Source organism: Salvelinus sp. IW2-2015, linkage group LG2, assembly GCF_002910315.2.
Source record: "Salvelinus sp. IW2-2015 linkage group LG2, ASM291031v2, whole genome shotgun sequence".
Classification (NCBI taxonomy): domain Eukaryota; kingdom Metazoa; phylum Chordata; class Actinopteri; order Salmoniformes; family Salmonidae; genus Salvelinus; species Salvelinus sp. IW2-2015.
The window spans coordinates 33,684,255-33,710,578 of NC_036839.1; the positions used below are offsets into that span (position 1 = coordinate 33,684,255).

At 41.3% G+C, this 26,324-nt stretch overlaps 1 protein-coding gene across 1 annotated transcript; it reads left to right on the plus strand.

Moving 5' to 3' along the window:
- The first annotated feature begins 3,597 nt into the window (after positions 1 to 3,597).
- On the plus strand, positions 3,598 to 26,093 carry LOC111978764 (T-box transcription factor 15). Its single transcript, XM_024009004.2, is given in 10 exon segments — positions 3,598 to 4,120; positions 11,208 to 11,415; positions 14,290 to 14,391; positions 18,676 to 18,847; positions 20,410 to 20,511; positions 20,513 to 20,578; positions 20,901 to 20,919; positions 20,922 to 20,964; positions 22,489 to 22,586; positions 24,023 to 26,093. Coding segments are annotated over 10 exon segments (1,839 nt in total). The 5' UTR covers positions 3,598 to 3,918; the 3' UTR covers positions 24,850 to 26,093.
- Positions 26,094 to 26,324: the final 231 nt, after the last annotated feature.

Genomic DNA, 26,324 nt, shown 5'->3' on the forward strand with positions numbered 1-26,324 from the left:
CTTAACCTGATGATCGTACCAGATACATCATTATTTATGAGCCAAGTTTTTATGTGTTTCCCAAACAAGCACATAGAGAGAACGTTCGCTAAGTGCGTCGTTAGACTGTCCATATTGATAGGATCGAAAGAAAAGCAGCTCTCTCAGATCAGCTTTCTCCATTTAAATCTTACCTTTACATTATAATTGTTACACAATACTGACGACATATCAGCTCCTAGAGCGATATTACCACCTAAGGCTGCAAATAGGCTATTGAGGCGGATTATTATGCTTAAATTTGATTTACCCAATAATAATGCACTTAATCACAGATAGGGCACGTAATAGCGCACGTCACACAAACACATTGAGGAAAAAATGACAGACCGTAGCCTAGTAGCAAATTACAACAATTAACTGAACATGAACTGTATTTAAATATGTTTGAAATGGCCTATATAGGCCCATGTATTCTATGTATCTATTAATGCAGTCATCTCTGTTTTCATTTGAAGCATCATTTTATCCTTCACTTGTTTGTAACAATTGCAAATAGGCCTACTTTGGCAACTTTGTATTTGTAGTCAACTTCGTTCTGAAGTTATCGGCGGTCACAGTCACAGCCTAAACATCTTCATTCTATGTTTAGCAGATATCTTCTGTGAATAAAGTGATGCAGAAGGGCACAACATAATCTGATGCACTTTGGCTGCTCTACACGTGGTCTGGATCATTCCTAGATGGGCGAATGTTTTTAGAAGCCATGTTACAAACGAAGGCTCTGGGAAACACCCCCGCTACTATAAAGATGCATCATAAGAAGGTTTTAACGATTCTCTTAACACTACTAAGGCTCTGGGAAAGGAGGCCTTGAGCTGTCAGTTGATGTAGAGAGGACCGGGTCGCCTATAGCCTGAACTGTCAGTTCATTTGGAAGTGTTATAACAGCCGATGTGTTGTCATTTTGGATGGTTTAGCCTACTGCACCCCGACCTGTTTCCTCCGTTGCATGGTTTATTTCCCCGGGGTCACGGGGTCAAACAACTTATTGCACTAATTGAATGTGAACGGTGGGCGTTGAAGTCTTTAACCCTTTCATAATCAACAAAATTATATCCGGCTAGATAGTGGAAACTAAGAAGTAACCCATYTTATTTCACAGATTAGCTGATATGGCTGTTATGTTAAACCCTCATGATGATCATCTGAAATGGACAACCCTAATTGGGTAAATTAGTGACGATATTTTACATTCCCATTAACATAAATTGGTTTAATGTTATGCTTTTAGAATCGTCAACCGGGCACGGTTATTTTATTATTATAGGCCCAATTCTTCCCTGAGGCTCTGAGACAGTGCTTGACTTGGGCAGCAGCTCATCGAGCTGAGTACCGGCACCTCACAATTTCTACTGCTTGATGTCCTGTTCCTCTTATAGAATATTAGCTCAAACGTATTGTGGAGCTCCTGCACCTAAATGTAAACAATACCGGCTCCCAAAATKAGTACAGGCACCTATTTTAGTCCAAGCCAAGCATTGCTGTGAGGGATTCACACTATTTGTCMTGGAATATTGGACATTATGCACAAATGTTGCATTGCGCCATTTTAGGGCTATGTGGCCACGGCAGGGGGCACTCTAAAAATCCAGGCATTTTAAGTTTTAACGTTTGCACATTGCATAATATTGTTCATAACCTTATATCAAAGTTTGTTTGATGTATCATTATAATATTGTTACATGGTTAACCATATTCATCACAATRCTCTGTTATATCGGCCATCGGTTCGTTAATAAACTCGATAACAAAACCATTCCTTGCAAATATTAGCTTTTATTCACCCAACCTCAACCTCTTTCCTGTTTTACGTTTTAATTATGGTTGACAAGTATTTTAATTGAACATGTAGCCCAATAGGACTGTAACCTATGTGATACGTACATCTTTGTACGAGAAAGGAACACAACAATTGACTGTTTTTGTGGTGTTTTTTTCACATTTGTGTTTAAATATTTTCAAAATGTATGCATTATGAGTTTCAAGTTCCACATTGATAGGCCTTCAGCCATCACATCTTGAATTAAAGTGATCTTCGTTTACTTGTCCTATATTTTCTAAAGAATTTCACGATTAATTAACATGTTTCAACCTTGTTGTCCTTTAATTATTATTTACTCTGAATTGATGTATTATTAACGAGTAATTCTCAGCTGGTGATTGATCGGCAGTTTATTTATCCAGAACCCAAGGAACGCAAGGAGCATTTAGACTATAGGATCATTTCATCATCAAATTATAGACTAATATGCAACCAAAATGTTGTAATTTTGTAGGTCTATGAAATTATAATTTTACCGCAACTCCGACACTATTGTTTACATTTTGATATTAGTTTTAGAAAAATTATCTTATGATTAATTTAAGTTGTTATTCAGCGCTTTTAATTAGAGGATCTTCAAATCTGTAGGCAGAAACATACATTAATTATAATAATCAAATAAATGTTGTGCTTGTTTGAAAATGAATGGTTTACCAAGCGACTTTTTATTTTCTGTACATGGGGTTTCTTGGCCCAAGGAAACCTCGTTTGATTAGAGTCAAGGGGTCTAAAACTATAAACGTTCCTAATTATAAAAGTGATATATAAGTAAGTTTATTCATGGGATGTTTTGTGCACTGTTGTTTTATCTCTGATACTTAACGTTTGCACAAATGCTTTATAGCTGGCCCACATAACAAGATATTACTGCTTCGTTCAACATTAACCTACCATATATAGGACATATTTCATACGTGTTTGTCCCGTCTCTTTTTTTCTAGTGGCACACTCTGGTTTTCTGAAAAATCCTGTAATGTAATGATTAGGCAATAGTCTAATAGAAAATATGATTAGGTCTACCATAAAAACCTTGTAATAACTCAAGAATAACATTTCTATTTTGTTTGTCAAATCTTCTCCATTTGGAAAGATATGATAAGCCAACCACTTTTCCTTATGTTTTGAGTGTGTAAACGTTATTCATTAGATAGGCTATTTAGATGGCTTTGCTAAACAGTTTTAKACATTTGGCCTCCAACTTGCGCCCTGACTCTACCAGCATCGTGCGCGCTTTAGGATGAAAAGAATAGAGGCAAATGAAACTAATCAAAGCCTTGTTTTCAGTGTCTTCTAGTACACAGTGCACAGCTATAGATACAACGTTTCAATAACTTGGTAAAGATACATATTATCTTCTATATTCTCCCCTCAAACAAACAATATTGCTTCTGACCAGGCCACCTGTCATGGTCTTTGAGCTCGCTCTGATTTTCAGCTGTTCATGAAGCTCTAACATAACTTAAATCAAATAAAGCCCTACTCGTGCAGCAGGTTATGATACGTTTTGAATTATATTTATCAAATAAATGTAGTACTATTTTTTTCCATAAAATCCCTGACGATGTTAATTTAGTGCTGGATGGTCAGTTACGAGGGTCCAGTTTCGGATTCCTCTTCCAAGAGTTGTTCTTTCTCTCAACTGCAATTGGTTGACACATTTTGTCTCTCTCTCTTTCTAGGCCTCTCATTGGACGCGCGAGGTTTGACAGTGAGCGAGAGGGTTGCACTTAACGCTTCGGAAAAAAAGTTATCCAGAAGTGAGTATCAATCAGAGAGCGGGGTGAAGGACAAAAAGAGAAATAGGAAGAGGCAGAAAAGCAGGACGGAGAGACAAAAGCGATAGATAACATTACTTTCGAGCAATCAAACGCGCCGTAGAGATGGCATATCATATCGTTAGAGGTTTGAACCACCATTTATAGTCATAGTTTTTGGATTACTTTCGTCATTGTCGACTCTTTGCACTGTTGTAAACATTGACGTGCGCATTTTCCTTGTGCTCACTGCTTGGACGGAGTTTTTGTGTTCCCTCTTGTGGATTTGCCTTGGRAGAAATGAGTGACAGGAGGCGATCTGCCGCTGCTCTGAGCTCGAGAGCGCACGCCTTTTCGGTGGAAGCCCTGATCGGGTCAAACAAGAAGAGAAAGCTCCGCGCCTGGGAGGAAAAGGAGCTGGAGTTGTCTATGGAGAGCCTCGCCACCAACGGACAATTAGGAGACGGCGACGACCCTGTGCATTGTCTAGATATCGAGCCCGGTCAGTGCGTAACCACCATCACTTCATATTTTGGGGTTGTTGAATATTGTTATGCTTCCATCACAAAACTACGGATTATATCTCATGGAAAAGAGGAATACAGAAAAGGCAACCATTTCATCACCATCTCAAAGATAACGAGTCCTTATACTTTTTCCTCAGATAACTAATGTGGAATAATATAGTAGCCTACTACTGTAGGTTAATAGTGCCCGTAAATAATATATGTTTGTAGTTTAACATAACTATATACCGTTGGCCTAATARTGGTGTATTAACATTGTGTAAATTATCAAAGCCGTTAACCACAAAGTATTGATTTTGTATAAGAACCATTGCTTTAACAAATTAATTGTCCTGTCAGTAGAAGCACGCAGAAAAGTAGTAGCCTCTCGTGGAAGGTCACGGTAAATGTTCTTATTGCGCTACTATATTCATTCATATCTTAAATGGTTACCTTAAAAGTTGTATTACCATTGTTTTACAAATTACTACATATTGGTACAACATACAGGTGCATGCATGCATACACATGCATGTGAGGCCAGTTCCCCCTCTCTATTAGGCCTAGCTGGGTAAAATCTATTTCACGTGTGCCTTCCCACTGAGCACAGACGTCAATTCAACGTCTATTACACGTTGGTTCAATGTAATTTCATTGAAATGACGCGCAAACAACGTTGATTCAACCAGTGTGTGACCAGAGGGTCTCTATTGATACAATACAATTGGCCATACAGGTGACCTCAGTGGAGACATCAATTGTAATTAATATTTACATATTAAGATGGTCTTGAATTGAGAGAGATATTTGGCAGAGATGGGGTAGGCCTACATTAGCAGCAAGGTTACACGAATTAGTGTAGGTTCTGTGGTTCAATGCAAATCATGCATTTTTGCAGAGTGCCACATACAAGCTTTCGTAAAAATAAGCCATCAAAGGGCAAATCTGTTTTTTTTATACCCCCCAAAAAATGGTGAGTCCAAATATAATATAAGACAATGTGTGTGTGAAGAGAGTGTGTGTGTTGTTTGCACATGGTTAGCCTGTGTGCCCTGTATTTTCTATTCCAATTTCGTGCAGCATATATAGACCTAGTCTAACGCCATAATTGTTCATATTTGGGAAACAATAGGCCAATGAAACGTACGTTTAAACTATTTGTATTATTATGTTGTATTGGTTTATTTTTCCAATAATATAAACTATTTCGCTATATGAAATTAAGGACACGCAACCCCCGTCTGCGTTTGACCTATAGGCCTACTCAAAATGTGTTCAGTGGATTACTTTAAGTCTAAGGAAAACATCAACACAGCTTTCAGTCAATTCTTGAGTCTTAATATTATTTTGCAACGTTTTAAAAATGTGTATYTTTGCAGTGTATTCGCTATAGGAAAAACGTCGATTGGGTAGAGACTCGGGCCTCAATCTCCAAGTAGCACTCACCTATATGAGCAATGGTGCGTATAAAGAATAGCCTAAAACAGAATTGGGACATCAATGTATATTTCATTCAAATTGATGATTGTGAATTTTGTATGCCTAAATCCCAAAATTGAAATGCCAAGGCAAATTTTAATGGCCTGCTATGAATTACGCAGGCTTTTTATTACTGTCAAAACATTTCATATCCATAAATCGAAAATCGAAAAATCTTTTAAAAATCTTTTAAAAATCTTTTAAAAATCTTTTATCGTTTTTTATTTGTTGGAAATGTTGTAATAAGCCAAAGAAAGTAGCTTAGCCTATCAGGATTTTCAATAGGTCGAAGTTAGTGCAGTCCTAGGCCTACAGTGCGCAAGTCACATTATATTAAAGTTATGATAGGCCTATCTATCATTTTAAATGATAGAATGTTCTAAATTATTAACGAAGAAAGCAACATCTGCATGAAAAGCTTTTATATGTCACAAATATATCGTATTTTCTACGTTTTGTGGGATTTGGAGCAGGTTTGAATTGAAGAACACTGCATTGATCTTATCGGAGAGACTGATGTCAAAAGCAGACAACAATGACATAAGAGGCTTCGAGCTTGAATATCCTTACTTTATTAACTACATGACGATGGAGATATTCCATAACCTGGTCTATTCTAACCGCCTCTGGCCTCAAATATGAATCGTAGGCCTAATATAAATTGATACATATCCTCTCAGCTCATTATAGCCTACATTGAATTTCAACAGACACCTAAACCAACAATCCCCATTACAACTGGTTTCACAATAGGTCTTGTAGCCTATAGACAAAAGGCTTTTTCTCAAATATGTAGGCCTGCATTAATGATCTAAAAGRGTCTAAAACGTTTTGCATTATAGGCTATATGCCTATATATATATATTATTTGGTTCATTAAAATCATTGTAGACTCATTTAGCGTCACGTGCATGGCTTTATGATCTACATATTTATTTATAATTTTACAATTCATTGTTGAGGCCTGGTCAAGCTGCATGGTCGAGAAGCCGTCAGCAAAATGACTGGACCCTCGCGCACAGAGGTTGCTGACTGAAATGCGCCAGCCGCCAAGCGTTGGGCATTTGGTGGATGCCTCACAAACGAGGAGAACCGAACTAAATTAGTTCACAGCTGAGATGCAGGGTATCGGTACTACCATTGACAATAGGACAGCGAGCCAGTCAGTCAAATACAGGTGATATATCCTCCACGGTTTCACATGAGCTGTTCCAGTTAGAGTCGTCGTTAATTGAAAAGACACGTTGTCTCGACGAGCTCCAAGTCATTATGAGCCAGATTYCTGGCAGCGTTGCAGGCAGTGTGTGAGAGTATCCAGCCTTGACTAGCCTCCAGTTGATGCGTAGACCAGCCATCATTGAAAACAGCTCGTCTCTGTGGTCAGTTTGTGCGGTTTAGGCTTTTTACTTAATGATTTTGCCTCCATGTGAAGCTTTCAAACCGACATGGTCATATAACATTCTTATTGAAAGACACGTCTTGGAAGAATATATCAAAATTGTGAGAACACCACACAATAGCTTAAACTGAATTAATCCCAATGTGTTTTCCCAGAGAACCAAYATGTATGACAAACATGACCTTAGTTTCAGATAAGCACATGTAGGCCTGTCTGCAGAATTTCTCCTCCAAAGCAAGGACTATTATCAATATTAAATTACTTGCCTGAAATGTAAATATCAGCACTCTCAGGTGTGTGCGAGAGAGAACATACAAAACCTGTAATAATAAGACAGAGTACTTGTGGATTTACAAATACAAAAATATAACATATTGCAGATTGCCTCACTCTTAAAGATACTGGCCTATTACTAAATGGTTTGTATAGCATCTATGTCTCACACAGGGAATCGGTAATTATATTATATTATGGATAATAATTTAGACTTGTATTTTTATTTTTACAGTCTATGTGGTGACACTGGATTTTAAGAGACAGGCATAGGCTACTGAACTGTTGAATCTTTATTTTAAACCATATATTTGTGATTTTGTGATAATTCTGTCCGTACTTCATTTAACTCTGTGGTTTAAATATGTTTTCCTATTCTGTATAATAATATATTATATAATGTATGATATATAAATTGTCACTTGGTACTGATTATCCCAGAACCATTTTCTACATTAGAGACTCAAATGTAAAAATTCTGCCTCTGAGAAGAAAAGCCAAAATGTAAGACAACAGATGTGTGCGCTATTAAAATGGTTAAATCTTAATTTTATTGCCTCTCCCTAACATGGGTCTGAATTAAATTCAGGCAGAAACAGGTGGTTCTGCTTCTTGTGGATTGGGTTACTCTTCAATTTCATGGTTGGTAGATTGCTACTTACCCACTCTGTTACAACTGTATTAAATGCATCTTCTATTCATAAACCTGTTTCCATAGGAAGGGCTTTACCTTGTAAGGCAAGTGTGTAATGATCACCAATGACCAGATTAGTCATACTCATACATGTGAATAGTCCATTGTTCCAATTCAATAGTCACACACACATTTGTTAGTTTCTTAACATGTTTTTTCGAATTAGATCATTACATAGTGAATGAGTTTGTGTGTGAGAATAAGAAGCTAAAATCCATAATATTCTTTGTGTTATAAAAGTGTTATAATTCACATTCAAACTATCTAGATTTCTTGTTGTGACAAACCGAAGACACCATTATTGTTCTTTTTTCAAACTTGGTAGACGTACAGGGAAAATCAATGTTCTCCGTCTAATGAGGTTCAACACAAGTTTCTCTGTGCCTAACCACAAGTTAGTTTATAGGGTTTTGAACAAGTGAGTGCTGTTCTCCATAGTTTAGCAGAGATTGGTGCAGTCTTTATTGGACAACTGTCTATGATTGTAGTTGGTCTGCATTAATCATGCAGTTGAGGTTAGCGCCAGATTTCTGACTCTGCTTCCACCTTTCTCTCTATAAGCTGCAGTGAGGTGCTACTTCCTTAAATATATCTATTTGTTCCTCTCTTCCTCTCACTCCGTCCCTTTCATTGTCTCCCCGTTTCTCTCTCAATATGTTTATTTTTACCCAGCAATATCYTGTGTAATGTGGGATAGATGTGTGTCGTTTCTGTCACTTGTGTTGCTCAGCTGTACTGACTGGTTATAGTGGGTGAGACAGAGCAGGCTGTCAGTGAGTAGGGGGACAGTGGGATAACTGTGGTGGACAGGGACTGGTCTGGTGACATATGAGGGACAACGTGGTGACTCATTGAGGGCTGGTAGACGCACGCAGCGCAGCTTGATGACAGCAAAGGCCTGAGATGACAGCAGCAACCAGGCTGTCATGGTTGCTCTGAGCAGGCACAGATATCTGGTCTGGCCTCTCCCGCTGTGTGGCTGATGGCTGTAGGGCTGTATGGGCCAAATCAACAGCCACTCTGTCTGCCTTGTTCTTCGGCACATGGTGTGAGGGAGAGGATCATCACCGCCAATACGCTGAAAGGATCTCTCAAGTGGATGACGAAAAGTCTTTCCCTTAAATATCTCACTCCTTTTCTCTGCACCTCTCTCGCTCTCTTTCTTCCTCTCTCTCGCTCGCTCTCTCTCATATTACTTTCTCATCCACCTCTCTCTCTCTCTCTCTCTCTCTAATCCCCCTCTCTCTCTCATCCCTCTCTCTCTCTCTCTCTCTCTCCCTCTCATCCCTTTCTCTCTGTCTCTGTGGTTTATCTGTCCTGCCTGCAGTGTCTTCATGTCTCCACTCAATGCTCTTGTCTCTTGTTTTGGGGCTGGTGATCACTTGGTGGTTAGTCCTGGGCCACACTCCAGTCTTTAACAGTCCTGCATCTGCATAACCCTGCTTACTTGGTGTGTCCTTCCAAAGCAACCTACTCACGTCAGGGCTCTCAATAAATAATACAATATTACATCCCTGGGACTAAACACCTCTCTCTGCAACTGGATCCTGGACTTTCTGACGGGCCGCCCCCAGGTGGTAAGGGTAGGTAACAACACATCCGCCACGCTGATCCTCAACGCAGGGGCCCCTCAGGGGTGCGTGCTCAGTCCCCTCCTGTACTCCCTGTTCACTCATGACTGCACGGCCAGGCACGACTCCAACATCATCATTAAATTTGCCGATGACACAACAGTGGTAGGCCTGATCACAGACAACGACGAGATCGCCTAAGAGGAAGAGGTTAGAGACCTGGCCATGTGGTGCCAGGACAACAACCTCTCCCTCAACGTGATCAAGAAAAAGGAGATGATTGTGGACTACAGGAAAATAAGGACCAAGCATGCCCCCATTCTCATCGACGGGGCTGTAGTGGAGCAGGTTGAGAGCTTCAGGTTCCTTGGTGTCCACATCACCAACAAACTAACATGGTCCAAGCACACCAAGACAGTCATGAAGAGGGCACAACAAAACCTATTCCCCCTCAGGAGACTGAAAAGATTTGTCATGGGTCCTCAGATCCTCAAAAAGTTCTACAGCTGCACCATCGAGAGCATCCTGACTGGTTGCATCACTGCCTGGTATGGCAACTGCTCGGCCTCCGACCACAAGGCACTACAGAGGGTAGTGTGAACGGCCCAGTACATCACTGGGGCCAAGCTTCCTRCCATCCAGGACTTCTATACCAGGCGGTGTCAGAGGAAGGGCCTAAAAATTGTCAAAGACTCCAGCCTCCCAAGTCATAGACTGTTCTCTCTGCTACCGCACGGCAAGCGGTACCGGAGCGCCAAGTCTAGGTCCAAGAGGCTTCTAAACAGCTTCTACCCCCAAGCCGTAAGACTCCTGAACATCTAGTCAAATGACTACCCAGACTATTTGCATTGCCCCCCCCTCTCCCCCGCTTTACACCACTGCTACTCTCTGTTGTCATCTATGCATAGTCACTTTAATAACTCTACCTACATGTACATACTACCTCAACTAACCGGTGCCCCAGCACATTGACTCTGTATCGGTACCCCCCTGTATATAGTCTCACTATCGATATTTTACTGCTGCTCTTTAATTACTTGTTACTTTTATCTCTTATTCTTATCCTTATTTTTTTAAACTGCATTGTTGGTTAGGGGCTCGTAAGTAAGCATTTCACTGTAAGGTCTACCTACACCTGTTGTATTCAGCGCATGTGACTAATACAATTWGGTTTGATTTGATTTGATATTGGCACAAACAAAGGAGACAGTACATTAATAAAAAATAGAATGCATAACTTTACAGTAGACTGTATAGAACTCTACCTGGAACCAAAAAAGGGTTCTCCTATGGGGACAGCCAAAGAGCCATTTTGGAACCCTTTTGGATTCCATGACTTTATTTGGAAACTAAGATCTGGAATAGTTAATCTGGGAAATTTCGTCAATTCATGTTGTTTATGTAGGCTACACTTCTTTGCCATTTTCATTGTTGTTATTGTGTTGCCTCTATTAGAGATTTAATGGGAAAAAACGTAAATGGAATAGTTTTAGTCAGATTTCAATTTTCTCCAGTTTTGGTGCTTTCTCTGAGTTCATGCTGCAGGTGATTTGGCCTCAACGGGCAATACCAGAGACCATAAAAAACAGGTCAATACTCAACGCCAATTTTCCTAAAGCCCCGGCTCTACYGTGGCTGCATTTTCATAATCTTGATAATCTCCACAGATTCGGAGGCGAGCCCCGGATCAGACGACGAGGGTTTGGCGGAGAGGACGTCGTGCTCCTTCGGCTCCCCCGCGGACCTGGCCCCGGCGGCCTGCGAGCTGTCTCCCGCTGCTTCCATGGAGGAGATTCAGGTGGAGCTGCAGTGCGCAGACCTCTGGAAGCGCTTCCATGAAATTGGCACGGAGATGATCATCACTAAAGCGGGGAGGTAAAGCAACTGCTGCATATTTATGATTTAAGGGACTCATCTGATATTATATTTCCTTCTAGGAATAGGCTGCGCTGAACACATGTTCTGTGTTGGCCTACTATAGGATAGACTAGGCATATGGCCTAGCTTTCTATAGGTTTTACGACTAGGTGCATTGCCTCTGATGACGCAAAATTGTTTATGAAGTTCTGTACAAAATTGATTATAATTGCTACATTTTTCCACACGCACACGCACACAGACACACGCACACCGAAACCTAGTTTTGCGCAGAAGATGCCCGTCCTCTATGGGAATTACCCCTGTTTTTGTGGGGTGCTAATGTGTTGCACATGGGGGAAAGGGCTCCGGACGTGCGAGGGCCGCTCCAATCAGAGGCCATACATGAAGTGTGAGGGTATTCCATGGCTGATGTCAGAAAATAGCCGGCGAAGAAAGGAACTGTTTCTAATTAATCTCTTTGAAACATGTTTTCGGTTTTCTTATCCTTTTGGGTAGCAATTACAACCTAAACCGAGCATATAACTAAACCTACACTGTTCTCAGGAAGACCTTTCCCCTGCGCGCTCTCACCGGGAGGGCCATGTATTTCCCGTCCATTTTGAATTTTACGATCAAGCAATATGAGAAGGGAACTTATTGCTTGATTTATTTTTTTTGCCGTCAAGGAAATTTATGAAGTCCACTTATTCACAAAGTAAGCCTAAAAATAAAGCGGTCTAGGGTATTACTATTCCCTCCATGAAACAAATGAAAAACATTGGGAAAACATGTTCCTCTGTAGGCCTATAGTTTGTAATACATTAACCTATTTACATATTTGTTTATTTCAAAATTAGGGTATTTGCAGATAGAAGGTGAAGAGGTTTATCTAACCTAGGCCTAACTGACTTTAGTTTCAAAGGCCACTTGATTTTACAGCTCAGTTTTCTTTAAACTACCACTATAAACTTCAGCTAAACCTTAGCCACCACAAGCCACCAATCAATGGAAGTGATGGGGAATCTGAGTATGTTTAATTTAAAAAAATGTCCAAATCACCTGAAATCAATTCAACTCAACTCCATGTTTGGTTTGATGTTTCTTAAAGGTGATTTGGCCATAAAAAAAACATGCTCACATGCCCCCATCACTTCCATTGATTGTTAGTTTGTGGTGGCTAAAGTTGGCTGAAGTTCGTAGTGGTTTAACGATAACTGAACCATATATTACAGTTTCTCTTATTTTCAGGGTGAGGAACCATCTAACATCAAGTTCTAAAATAGTGAACTACTCCTTTAAGGCCATTTCAGCACCCTGTTTTGAGTTCAGAGACTTCAACACATTTAAATACATATATATAGATTTCATTTTTTTATGGATCAGAAATATTACTTATGTTTTAGGCTACCATTTAATGTCAATTAAGGAGAAATAGAGGCCCAGTAAAAACATCAGCATCAAACATTTAGATTTGTCCCCGTCTAGGCTAGTATAGGCTAATATAGACCTACTACTTTTAACAACAGAAGATAGTACGATATTAATTTTAACAACAAAAAATATTATGATATTAATCACATTTATTAAACATATGATAATTCCTCTGACTATGTAACACGCATCAGAAGAGAGCGAGGCCAGAGCGGAATGTTCTATGGCCTAACGTAGGGATGCGCATATTTCTCTTCTCATTTGAAAATGCTTTCCATTTCGTTAAACCAGATATCAATTATTTTTGATTATTTTTGTCGAACTTATTTTTGTCGAACTTTTATTTGAAGCTGACCAATTAGTCTACATGTTTTTATGGAGAAATGTCAAGGACCACGTTGTTTGCGTGTTGAATTTTCTTTTGGTAGGCCTAGGCCAATATCAAATTGCATAATATTCTAAAGTTGTACTGTGAAGTTGTGAAGTTGTATTTTTCGGTTTGCTCTTATGTTAATACTACATGTACGCTAACTTGACAGCTAACCCGTAAATCAGATTTACCTAAACAATATATGATCAACGTTGTTTTCATGATATTCATGAATCAGATTTACGTTGTTAATCGCTCCATAAATAGAACCAGTCCCTGTTTCAATGCAGTAGGCCTAGAGTTTACAGGACTGGCTGCGTGTATTTCATGGCTCTGCTAATAATAAGCCTATAAATTCAGAGGAGGAAGGAAGTAAGAAAACAGCCCTCTTTTCTCATTATGAGGGAAAAGATGTATGACGTTTAAATGAAATAAAAATGCAGCTTTTGAAGTGTAAAACGAGGAATTAACTTGAAAATGTCTCTGTGTATGCAGTCCTACTTTTAATAGGGCGTCTGTTTGCGTTCTAAACTTATTTTCCTGGTTTGATTTGCGTCGAATAACAAAAAAGAACTTCTCATGATTGGGTACACATTGTCAAGGAAGAGTGAGTTTGTTGCCAGCTCGTGCATTAAGACAGTTTCAATCTTCTTTGGATGAAATGACCTACTTTCTTAAATCAGAATAATATTTATTTAATGAAGACATGGAACTTTGATAGACATTTTAATGAATTATCATAAAGTTGTGCATCTAGGCCCTGTTATGATGGGATGAGGGGTGAAAATGACCTCATATGACTGGCAAGACATTGGTCAAACTTCAAACCTTGTCTCTCTCGGGTGTTGTGAATTTTCTCAGTGATTTGCCCAGTGGTGCACTAGAATGTATTTCAAGTGACATTATACTTAATGTCTGCATTAATTATACTTAATGTCTGCATGGTGCAGGGTTTCTTTTCCCCTTTTTAATGCTGATACTCATAATCCAATATTAAACTTTGCAAGCTAGTTTGCTAATATCACACACACTCTCTCTCTCTCCCTCTCTCCCTCTCTCCCTCTCTCTCTCTCTCTGTCCTCTCTTAGGCGGATGTTCCCTGCAATGAGAGTAAAGATCGTGGGTCTTGACCCCCATCAGCAGTATTACATAGCCATGGACATTGTTCCTGTGGACAATAAGAGATACAGGTATGCTCCTATCTTCTTAAGGTATGCTCACACTTCTTAGCGCTTCCAAACATTTCCTAACTTCCCAACTAATTTCCTAACTTCCCCATTCAGATGTGTGTGTACAATGATGTATCCACAGTGATGTACACATACAGTGTCTTCAGAAAGTATTAATACACCTTGACTTTTAGTTGTTTTACAGCCTGAATTCAAAATGGATTAAATAAAAAGAAAAGTCACACCCATCTACACACAATACCCTACAATGACAAAGTGAAAACATGTTCTTCGAAATTGTAACTCATTTATTGAAATTTAAATACAGAAATATCTAATTTACTTAACTATTCACGCCACTGAGTCAATAATTTGTAGAAGCACCTTTGGCAGTGATTACAGCTKTGAGTCTTTCTGGGTAAGTCTCTAAGAGCTTTCCACACCTGGATTGTACAACATTTGCCCATAATTATTTTCAAAATTCTTCAAGCTCTGTGGAATTGGTTGTTGATAATTTCTAGACAAGCATTTTCAGGTCTTGCCATAGATTTTCAAGTAGATTTAAGTAAAAACTTTAACTTGGCAACTCAGTCTTYTTGTTCACTGTCTTCTTGGTAAGCAATAGATTTGGCCTTGTGTTTTAGGTTATTGTCCTGGTGAAAAGTGAGTTCATCTCCCAGTGTCTAGTGGAAAGCAGACTGAATCAATTCTTCCTCTAGGACTTTTCCTGTGCTTAGCGCCATTCCATTTATTTTTTATCCTAAAAAACTCCCCATCCTTAATGATTACAAGCATACCCATAACATGATACAGCCACCAGTATGCTTGGAAATATGGAGAGTGGTACTCAGTAATGTATTGGATTGGATTTTCCCAAAACATAACACTTTGTACTCAGGACAAAAAGTGAATTGCTTTGCCAGATTTTTTGCAGTATTACTGTACTTTAGTGCCTTGTTGTAAACAGGTTGCATGTTTTGGAATATTTTTATTCTGTACATGCTTCCTTCTTTTCACTCTGCCAATTCGGTTAGTATTGTGGCGTAACTACAAGGTTGTTGATCCATCCTCAGTTTTCTCCTATCACAGCCATTAAACTCTGTAACTGTTTTAAAGTCACCATTGGCCCCATGGTGAAATCCCAGCGTAGTTTCCTTCCTCTCCGGCAACTGAGTTAGGAAGGACGCCTGTATCTTTGTGGTGACTGAGTGTATTGATATACCATCCGATGTGTAATTAATAACTTCACCATGCTCAAAGGGATATTCAATGTCTGCTTTTTAAATATTTACCCATCAACGAACAGGTGCCCTTCTTTGCGAGGCATTGCAAAACCTCCCTTGTCTTTGTGGTTGAATCTGTTTGAAATTCACTGCTTGACTGAGGAACCTTACAGATAATTGTAAATGTGGGGTACAGAGATGAGGTAGTCATTCAAAAATCATGTTAAACATTATTATTGCACCGAGAGTGAGTCCATGCAACTTAATATGTGACTTGTTAAGCACATTTTTACTCCTGAACATATTTAGACTTGCCATAACAAATGGGTTGAACATGTATTGACTCAAGACATTTWATTTTTWACATTTTTTATTGATTTGTAAAAATTCCTCAAATAAGTATTCCACTTTTACATTATGGGGTATTGTGTGTAGGTGTAACAGTTTTGCTTCCGTCCCTCTCCTCACCCCTACCTGGTCTCAAACCAGGGACCCTCTGCACACATCAACAACAGTCACCCACGAAGCACCGTTACCCATCGCTCCACAAAAGCCGCGGCCCTTGCAGAGCAAGGGGAACAACTACTTCAAGGTCTCAGAGCGAGTGACGTCACCGATTGAAAYGCTATTAGCGCGCAACCCGCTTAGAGCTAGCCAATTCACACCGGTTACATAGGCCAGTGACAAAACGTCTCAATGTTATCCATTTTAAATTCAGGCTGTAACACAACAACATTTGGAAAAAGTCACGGTCTGTGAATACTTTCTGGAGGCACTGTTCATTAAATACAACACATTATTGGGACATGACACTCTCCATGTCTGAGATTGATGTTCTAATTCAGTCAAACCAAACTAGTCTCTGCCCCCATCTTGGATGAAATAGCCTACTGTTGATAAATTATTGTTGTTTTTTTGGACAGTAGTTAAAAAAAAAAAAACATGCACAGATCATTTCACATGGTGATAAGAAATGCAGATATACACATAAATCTGAATGGAACCTGAAACAATGGTCTTTACTGTATGTCCATCTTGGGGATATGTTTTTATGATGGATATCTCCAGGCAAAGTATCTGAATGAATTCCTGGCATAGAACACAATGTCTGGCGCTCCAGAGAACCAGAGGAGAATGAAAAGTATTTATCATGATGTGTTTATGGTTCGAGTGAGACCATCAAATTGATAGCTTTATTCACTGTGTAAATGGCAAGGCATATTTTTACTGTAAACCTATTTGACCGTGGTGGAATACTAGTTTTATATTTGTAAGTTATCTCAGCCATCTCAGGACAGTGTCAGAGTGACAGACAAAACGGCAGTGTCATAGTTGCAATAACGTTATAACAGCGCTACAGATGGGTTACCATGCCTTTGTTTAATTTGATCTCAAATTGAACACAGAGTACATCTTCAGTTTATATATCAATAACATAGATTAATGTTATTGTTGTTACAGACATTTTYACTATGTTTAAGTTTTATTTGATAAACAGAACTTGGCTGTCTTGAACGGAACACTGAAGAACCACTTTAACAATGCATTTTCAGTAGTTAAACATTATGTATTCTTTTCCCAAGTTGTTTATTTACATTTTTTAATTGAAGCACAGTAGAACCCTGGCTCTCTCATTGACTGCAGCATTTGCCTTAGAGTGAACGGTCTAGAGAACCAAAATATCATGGAAGATTTTTAGAAGCCAAAAGATCTTGTAAAATGAAATAGGATTTTCATCCCGGCTCGGGACTTTACCACAGGGCTTTGTAAACTGAGCTCYGAGCTGTCACTGGAATGTCTCATAGTTCTCATAGAGTTGGGGTCTGGAAATACAGTCGTTACTTGCTTTACTTAGGCTCTCTGCCTCTCTTTAGGAACTTCTTGTTTATTCTGGGCTCTTTAAATCTCTATATATTAAGTGTCCTTTATGTGGACAGTTGGTAAGTTTTAAGTTTGAATCACATTGAGCACACAGACCAGCAATGTCAAGCTCTTAAAATTGACTTTGTCCGCTATATGTGAACACAAACACGCACGCACGCACACACACACACACGAAAACACATGTTTACATATGAAGACTTGACTTGATGAACTCAACCCTGTAGGGTAATGTAATAGTAATATTTACTCTGTCAGTAAGGTAACCCAATTTCCAGTCTGGGTTTGGCAAGTGTGTGTCAGTCTGAATTTCTGTTTGTCCATAAAAGTATATATCTGTTTGATGAGTTGCATGCATACATATGTTGTGTCGATGGTCTGTGTGTGTGTGTGTATAGGAAGTGTGGTGGTGGCATGATGGGGGCGTGCATATCCCCCCCCCCCCATCTGTCCAAAGGGTGTCACATAAAAGTCAGATCTTTATTGATTGTGCTGGAGCCAGATGGCAGATTTTATGGAAGATGAAAAGGGGACTAATCAAATTTCCAGTCCTGTTTGGGGCTAAGGTTTCTCTCTTCCTTAAACACTTTCCCTGCTACACCGAGCTTTAACCCTAAACAGCACTCCAAACAGGAAATTACACAAACGCCTGGCATTCTGTGTGTGTGTTTGGTCTGGGGTCGGGTCTGTGTGTGTGTGTGTGTGTGGAGAGAGTATTTGTAGGTGTGTACAGGGGGGTCAAGGCTGTGTGTGTGCGTATGAGAGAGAGAGAGAGAGACGAGAGGGTTGTGTAATAACAAAGAGGCCAAATTAGAGTTTTGTCCATGTTATACCGCTGAATGATGACTTTGGCAGAGGCGTTGCAAGTAAGCACTTTCAACTGTGCACATGGCCAGAACTAAAGGCAAACAGCTGTGCCTGGGGCTACAGTGGACTGGAATCCCCCTCGTGCTACAGTCAGTCAGCCAGTCAGTGAGGGGAATGCTCTATGGTGGGCGGGGCAGCCAAATTGTACCGTAACTTACAATACAACATAAAATGTTATGACTAAGCTTAATTGGTAATATGTCATTAAAAGCATATGTAGTGTGTGGGGATATTTGATGTCTCTATTGTGAACAAGCCCTGCATCTGAAACACATTACACATGATGTCCAAGATTTGGTGCTGATACGTCTGTCACTGTGTGTGTGTCGTCCAGGTATGTGTACCACAGCTCCAAGTGGATGGTGGCGGGGAACGCAGACTCCCCCGTGCCCCCGCGGGTCTACATCCACCCAGACTCCCTGGCCTCTGGAGACACCTGGATGAGGCAGGTGGTCAGCTTCGACAAACTCAAACTCACCAACAATGAGCTGGATGACCAGGGCCATGTGAGTGAGCCGGTGAGCCGGCTTAACTTGACATACCATTGCCTCCCTCCTACACCTGTACACTGTTACACCTGTACACTGTTACACCTGTACACTTGAACACTGTTACACTTCTACACTAATATAAATATGTATTAGTAATTGTACTGTTTCAGTATTTCTCAAAGTGCTTCACATTATAACAGGGGAATTTATTTCACCCCACCCATGTATAGATGAGACTATTCTTAGAGAAGAAGAGAGACTGTTTTTGCTACTTCGGCCTTTATCGACTGATACTGAAACAGTTGATTGGTCATGATGTAGTTATGGCACATGATGGCACTCCTCATGACATGAACTCAGTGCTGTTACAGGCCAGATTGGTTTGATTACCAAGTTGTTGAAACAGTCAAAAGCCAGTGCATACCCATTTCTCCATTGAGGTCCTGATTTAGGGATGCCAGTGCGGCGCTGGTGGGCTGGCACACCCTGGTCCTCATGTGGGCCTGTTTTCCATCCGGCCAGCTGATTCTATCGCAGCTCCATTCTTCTGACAAATGTATTAACAGATGCAGCAGTGGGTGCGTATTTTGAGGGTAGTCAGGCAAGGCCCCTTTTTCCTCTCCCACAGCCTCGTTATAAGGCCTTTGTTCTCCTGGAGGCCTCGAGGCGAGAGGAAATTAACTTTGTAACTTCCTGTGTGGGAAACCTCACCGCAGATAGGCTGGTATCTGACCCATCTCTCTTCTCTTCTTCCTCTGAATACTATCAAACCTCTCCATCAACAGCGGTAGCTATTGGTTATTAATCATCTGTTTCATGTGCTGCTGATTTTCCATGCTGATTGGCTTTTGCTTGTGATTCATAAATTAGATATAAATATGTCGCTGAAATCACTGCATTGCTACAGAAGGCTGTCAGTGACATTACAACATGTATTGTTTTGACAAGAGATCTGTCAGATAAGACCCTTGGCTGCTCTGTGTTGTTGTGAGCTCAGTGTGTGTATGTGTGACGGGGGCAGGGTTGACCTGACTCAGGCCCAGGCAGGACTCAGAACCCTTGGTCATAACTGCGGGGTCCCGTGAGCCGAGCAGGGGGGCAAGGGGAAGGTGCTGGGGGGGCCCTGGCTAGAATATTACATTTACTGTCACTGTTATTCAGTACTGTTTCCCCAATCTCTGTTTGAAATGACCCCCTTAGTTGTCTGCGGCTCCAAGGAGGCTTTCTCACTCGGGCTGTAATCAAGAGCAGACAGAGAGCCGGAGGGAAGGCTGGGCCGTCGTAACCTGACTCCTCGGCTCTGCTCTCTGGTGTTAAATACTTACCTCACCACCTCTCTCATTAGAAGTGTGGACTCATGTTCCTCTTAATTATATAGCTCTGATATGAATTCAGACTTGCTTAGACACACACACACACACACACACACACACACACACACACACACACACACACACCACACACACACAAACCACAACACACACACACACACACACACACACACACACACACACACACACACACACACACACACAACAACAGAGAAATGTAACATTACGATCTCTCTGTGGTTTCAGATCATCCTCCACTCCATGCATAAGTACCAGCCTCGTGTCCATGTGATCAGGAAGGACTTCAGCAGTGACCTGTCCCCCACCAAGCCTGTTCCCAGCGGAGAAGGGAGTGAAGACTTTCAGCTTCCCTGAGACTGTCTTCACCACTGTCACCGCCTACCAGAACCAACAGGTCTGAGACCAGACACCTTTCTCTTTGTTGCTACAATGGTATGTTGCCACTCAATGGGTCTATCTGCACCAGGCTTAGGATCAATTCATTTTCATTTCTGGAAGTGAACATCAATTCAGTTTATGAATGGAAAATGACCAATTATTAATATTATTAACTCAAATTCTGATTTTCATGAAATTCTTTCTTCATTCATACATTCATTAGGTCCCTCTTCGATTAAAAAAAAAACGTTATGTTGACCCGTTTTTTCCCTCTCCAACATGTACATTGGTCATCGCTATGTCATGTGTTTTGATTGTAATGTTTTTCTTTCCTGCAGATAACAAGACTAAAGATCGACGCAACCCATTTGCTAAAGGATTTCGGGATTCAGGCAGAAACAGGTATTATTATCTCCAGTAACCCGAGGTCCGTGTAATACAACATGATTCAGCGTTCGCCATGCTGTGTGGCGCAAATCTTTCATTTTCTCCAACGTGCGCTTTTAATATGGAAATAATCCCCTGGAGATACCACCTAATCCATATGCTGCTCCATATAAAATCAGTCATCTCTCCCTGCCAAGAAAACCCCATTACATTGAGATAGAACCACATGTTTTGGGTAGGGCTCTCTCTCTTTCTCCTTTTCTCTGTGTGCCTCTCTCTCTGTGTGCCTCTCTCTCTTGTGTGCCTCTCTCTCTGTGTGCCTCTCTCTCTGTGTGTCTGTGTGTCTGTGTGTCTTGTGTGTGTGTCTGTGTGTCTGTGTGTCTGTCTGTGTGTCTGTCTGTCTGTCTGTCTGTCTGTCTGTCTGTCTGTCTGTCTGTCTGTCTGTCTGTCTGTCTGTCTGTCTGTGTGTCTGTGTGTCTGTGTGTCTGTGTGTCTGTGTGTCTGTGTGTCTGTGTGTCTGTGTGTGTCTGAATTATCATACATAGCGGGGGAAACACTGAACCAGACCCTCAGCACATGAAAGCTCCCCTCCCATCTGGAGTGCATTTTCGGCACAGATATTTGAGACATCTTTTTTCATTTTTCAAACATTAGAGTGCTGGGTTTATGAACTAGCATTAGAATTTCATTGCAGAAAACTACAGATTAAAAGATTATGCAGGAATAAGATATTTATAGACAGAAAATGTATTTATCTTTACACATATCCTAACTCTGCTCATGGTAGTAATTTACCTCGTCACTGTTAAACTGTGCAGAGTAATGCCACAGTATAGCGATCTGAAATCAATAAAAACAGGGACATATTACACAAGCTAAATTGTACAATTAACTACAGAGTTGGTTCTCTATGTATTTATATGTTAATACAGATCCGTCTCTGGCATTAAATTATGATTATGTCGTCAATTGGATTTTGGCTGGTGACACATTACTTTATGAGGTAAAACAGGGCATAGCTTATTTGTTGGGTTTTGATCCTGAGCACTATGAATGAGCGCACTGATGGCCAGGGCCAGTGTGATTAGCGTAGTGCGCTAACGAGCTGGAATGGCCCAGGAGTTACTGGCCCTAAAATAACATGGTCGGGACAGGCCCTCGTTTCCCTGGGATAGGGCTCAGCAGGGCACACAGGAGTAAATCACGCAGGAAGGAGAACCGTGTTCAAGATGAAATGTCACCCAGATTTATGATCACAGTAAAAACCTGCTCCTTTTAATGGCTCCAGTTTCCTCCGTCTGACTCCACTTCTCCTTCTCTGCCTCTCTCTTTCCAACCTCTCTCACTCATACTTACACTCCCTCCTTTCTCTATGTGCCTCTCTTGTTCTTTTGACTATCTGTTTTCCCGTCACAACTCTTCCTTCCTCTTTCTCTTGCCCCGCCCTTGTTATGTTTTATGTACCCAACCCATCCCTCATACTGACCCTCTTTTTTTTTTCTTCCACTGTTTCAGTCTCTCGTTCTCTCTCTCACACAGGACTGGTCTGGAGGCGATCATGGAGACCTATGCATTCTGGAGACCGCCTGTGAGGACACTCACGTTTGAGGACTTCACCAACATGCAGAAACAGCAAGGTGTGTAAAACTGTATCTAAACTATGTCCTAATCTCCTATCTACACTCTCTCACTGTCACTGCATACCTTTTCCTTTCCCTTACCTCACAACACATCAATTATCTATGTCCTTCATCAGTCTGGTCATCACTGGTCATCACTTTTGGCATGTCCGTCTGACTTGGAATCTACTGAACTTTTCACATTCTGCAGGACCTTAACAATAAAATAATTAAATGACCCCTGTGGCTTTTGGACRGCTATTTGACGTGAGCGGTATCAGTGAAAGTCGCATGCGTATCTCCCCAGCGAGCACAGCCCAGTGTCTCTACTCATGGCTTGTATCACAGGCCCCCGATGCTTAAAGCAAGCCGATTTCTTCAGCACTCCTTTCTCCAAGGTCATGATGACATTAGGTCACTCAGTATTTTGTCTGTGTCGACATCTGTTTGTTATCACAAACTCCTCCAAACCGATCAGACGTTAATTAAAGTCCTCGCGCCTCTGATGAACTTTGGGCGCTCCGTAAGGACTGAGCACCCCCCAGCTCCACCAGACGGCCTTCCAGCGGGGTAATCAACCGTTCCCCTCAGCAACACTAACGCTGCTCTAACCCCTGCCGACCAGAAAGGAAAACATGACATCACTGTGATATCTTCCTCGCCTTACCAACAGAAACTTGCAGAACTGAGCTGAACAGAACAGCACAGCTGTATTATCAAAGGCATATGGCGCAGTCAGAATCAGAACTCTGGCCAAGAGAGAATCCTGAATTAGTTAGTTATGCAGTGTTTTTTTTTCTTTAGCTGGTTTCAGATGGAATTTTAGTGAATGTGGCCCAAATTGTCATTAATAAAGAAATATGTGAGTGATATCCCACAGCTATCGGTCGATTCCAAAAGCTTGACTTATTGCATGTTAACCTGTGCCAAGATGAGTTTTTTATTTTTACGGTCATACATATCTAAATTATGAATGCATGATTCTTTGAGTAAAGGGGCAAGCTCGGAGATCTGTTGACCCAACATGTAATGTACCAAACTGAAGCCACATTTATGCTCAGAAACAATKACTGTTATTTATGAGAGGGTTTAAGATCCCATAAATAGTACTATTTAAAAGAAGTAATGCGGTCATGCAATTAGTCCTTAAAAACAGATGTTGAGCAAGTCGAGGTGGTGAAGTCAGCTGCAATTTACAAGTAAGTGTAATATCGAATTCTTTAATACATGTGAATTAAGATGCTTATGCGCCAGTCTTAAACAGCACTCTCTTATTTGACCGGTTAAGATCAAACGGCAGCAGTTGCTGGAAGGAGACATTCTGGCGGCGAAAGGCTGAAATGAGAGATATTGTCAGAGTGTGATTGTTGGCCAGTGTTTGTGTTGTTGTTTCACTCCGTAGCGCTGGTTCTGTCTCACTGTCTTTGCGTTGTGTGTCTCTGTGTGTTTTTTAGGAGGAAGCACGGGCACCTCTCCCACCACCTCCAGCACAGGAACCCCCTCCCCTTCTGGTGCAGCCCACCTCCTGTCCCCCTCCTGTTCACCGCCTACCTTTCACCTGGCCCCCAACACCTTCAACGTGGGCTGCAGGGAGAGCCAGTTGTGCAGCATGGGGTTGTCTGAGTACCCGGCCTGCGCCCGCAGCAACATGGCGGCCCTACAGGGCTACGGGGGCCTGGCTGACAGCTCCTACGGACGCCTCCAGGCAGCAGGGGGCACTGTGGCCTCCACCCAGCAGTCTGAATCGTTCCTGCCCCAGAGGACTTCCTCCCTGATTGCTGCGGGAATGCAGGGGGGCGGCCATGGCTCACTGTCCGGTGGCAGCAGTGGAAGCGCTGGCGGAAAGATGGATGCCTATGGAGGTCAGCTGACCTCATTCCCAGCCTCCCAGCTGCAGTATGTGATGCAGGCGGGCTCTAGCTCCGCTTCTGGCTCTTCCTCCTCTGGCTCCTCCCCCTCATCCGCCCACATGTTCAGCGGGGGCCACCACCACGTGCAGCAGGGATCCTACAACGCCTTCTCACTCCACAACCCCTACAACCTGTATGGATACAACTTCCCCACTTCCCCTCGCCTGGCTTCCAGCCCTGAGAAGACCCAGGGCGGCCTCTTGTGCTCCTCCTCCTCTGCCGGGGTGTTTGCTGAGCGCCAGTACCTGTCCAACGGTGGCATGGACAGCATGCACATGATCGGCAATCCCTCCACTGGCCAGCAGGGGGCAGGCTCCTGTGATGGCCGGCAGTATGGCTCCTCCTCTCAAATGTCTATGCACATCGTGTAAAAACTAGGATCTCACTTCTGACCCAATTTTTGCTGTCCCGTTATTTCAACAAGTTATGTTTCTTCTACGATAAATCTGTTATCTCAGATGTGCTATTGATGTTGAGTCATTTTACATTTAGCGTTTGTAATACTGAGGTAGCGTACAAAGTGAACCTTTCAAAAAATGACTTTTCATCTCGTGATGCTTGTTGTTTTGAATTTCCCCCCAACAGGCTTTATTCAACGGAGTGAAACTGTTATTTAATTGCCACAATAGTGTTAAAAAGGCGAAGTGAAACCGTATACCTGACTCTCTCAGTAACTGTTCAGAACACTAACCCCACTATTGGGGACACACAGAGGGATCCGTGAAGGAGAGGAGCCCATATACTCTTACTGTGCAGGGATTCTCAGGAGTGAACTCATGAATTTGTTATGGTGCAATAGTAATGACAGCCTCTACAGTAACTCAGCCTTGTTGCTATGGATTATATCCAGCCCCGGACATGATGTGACAGGGGCTTCGTGAGATCCAGAAACTTCACCTCCACTTCCACATCTCTAGTTGTAACAGGACAGTTATGCAACATTATTCTATAGCGTTGTGGCAACATTGGGAGAGAACTGAAAGGGTTGTGGATATTAACAGTGCCTGATCAATATGGTTTTCCCTCTGGCCACTCAGAGGTGATGAAGGGAGGATGATGGATGAGGCACAAAGGGTGAACATAATATAATACAGCACATACTGGAGGGATGAAGTCAAAGACCTACAGGTCAGGGTGAGGGAGGAACTATGTGTGTCCGACAGGGGCCCAGTTGTTGGCCCTGCATCTCTCAGTGGACATGCTGGATGAGAGGCTCTGTTCAAGGGGACACTGAACATACAGTGAAATCACCACAATCTTATCAACTCCTTTCCTCACAGACTGGAATGGCTTCACAATTTTGAGGTGATTACCTTTTAAAAAGCATATATAAGATGGTGAATGCAAGTAAAAACCATACGCTTTAAAATTGTTGTGTGAAATGTTTTAAATATACAATAGGAGAACAGAGTAATTAAAGTATGTTTTGGTGTGTTGTAGATAAGCGTATTTAAGTGCCAAGCAATAATGCTATTATATTGGCCAATCTATCATGAAGACAAATGTGTGGAAAAAAGGGAAATATCAAAAAGTATTCTTTAGAAAGGCATTTAAAAAAAAATGTAAATACAGGTGCCAAGCACAGTAAAGTTCAATAAACATTTTAATTCATTTACATGGTTTTGATTCATTTACAGCCATCACTATAGGATGCGCGTACCATCCGAGTGGACCACTAACAAAAACACAAAGAATAGAGCAAATGCATCCTCTGACATTTTCTTATTCAAATATCACTTACTAGCAATTACAACGATACTCTACCATATGGTACCATATTATTCAACATCCATGGGGTTTATTTAATTAGTTTAAATAACAGGAAATCTTACTGACTGTGGCTTTA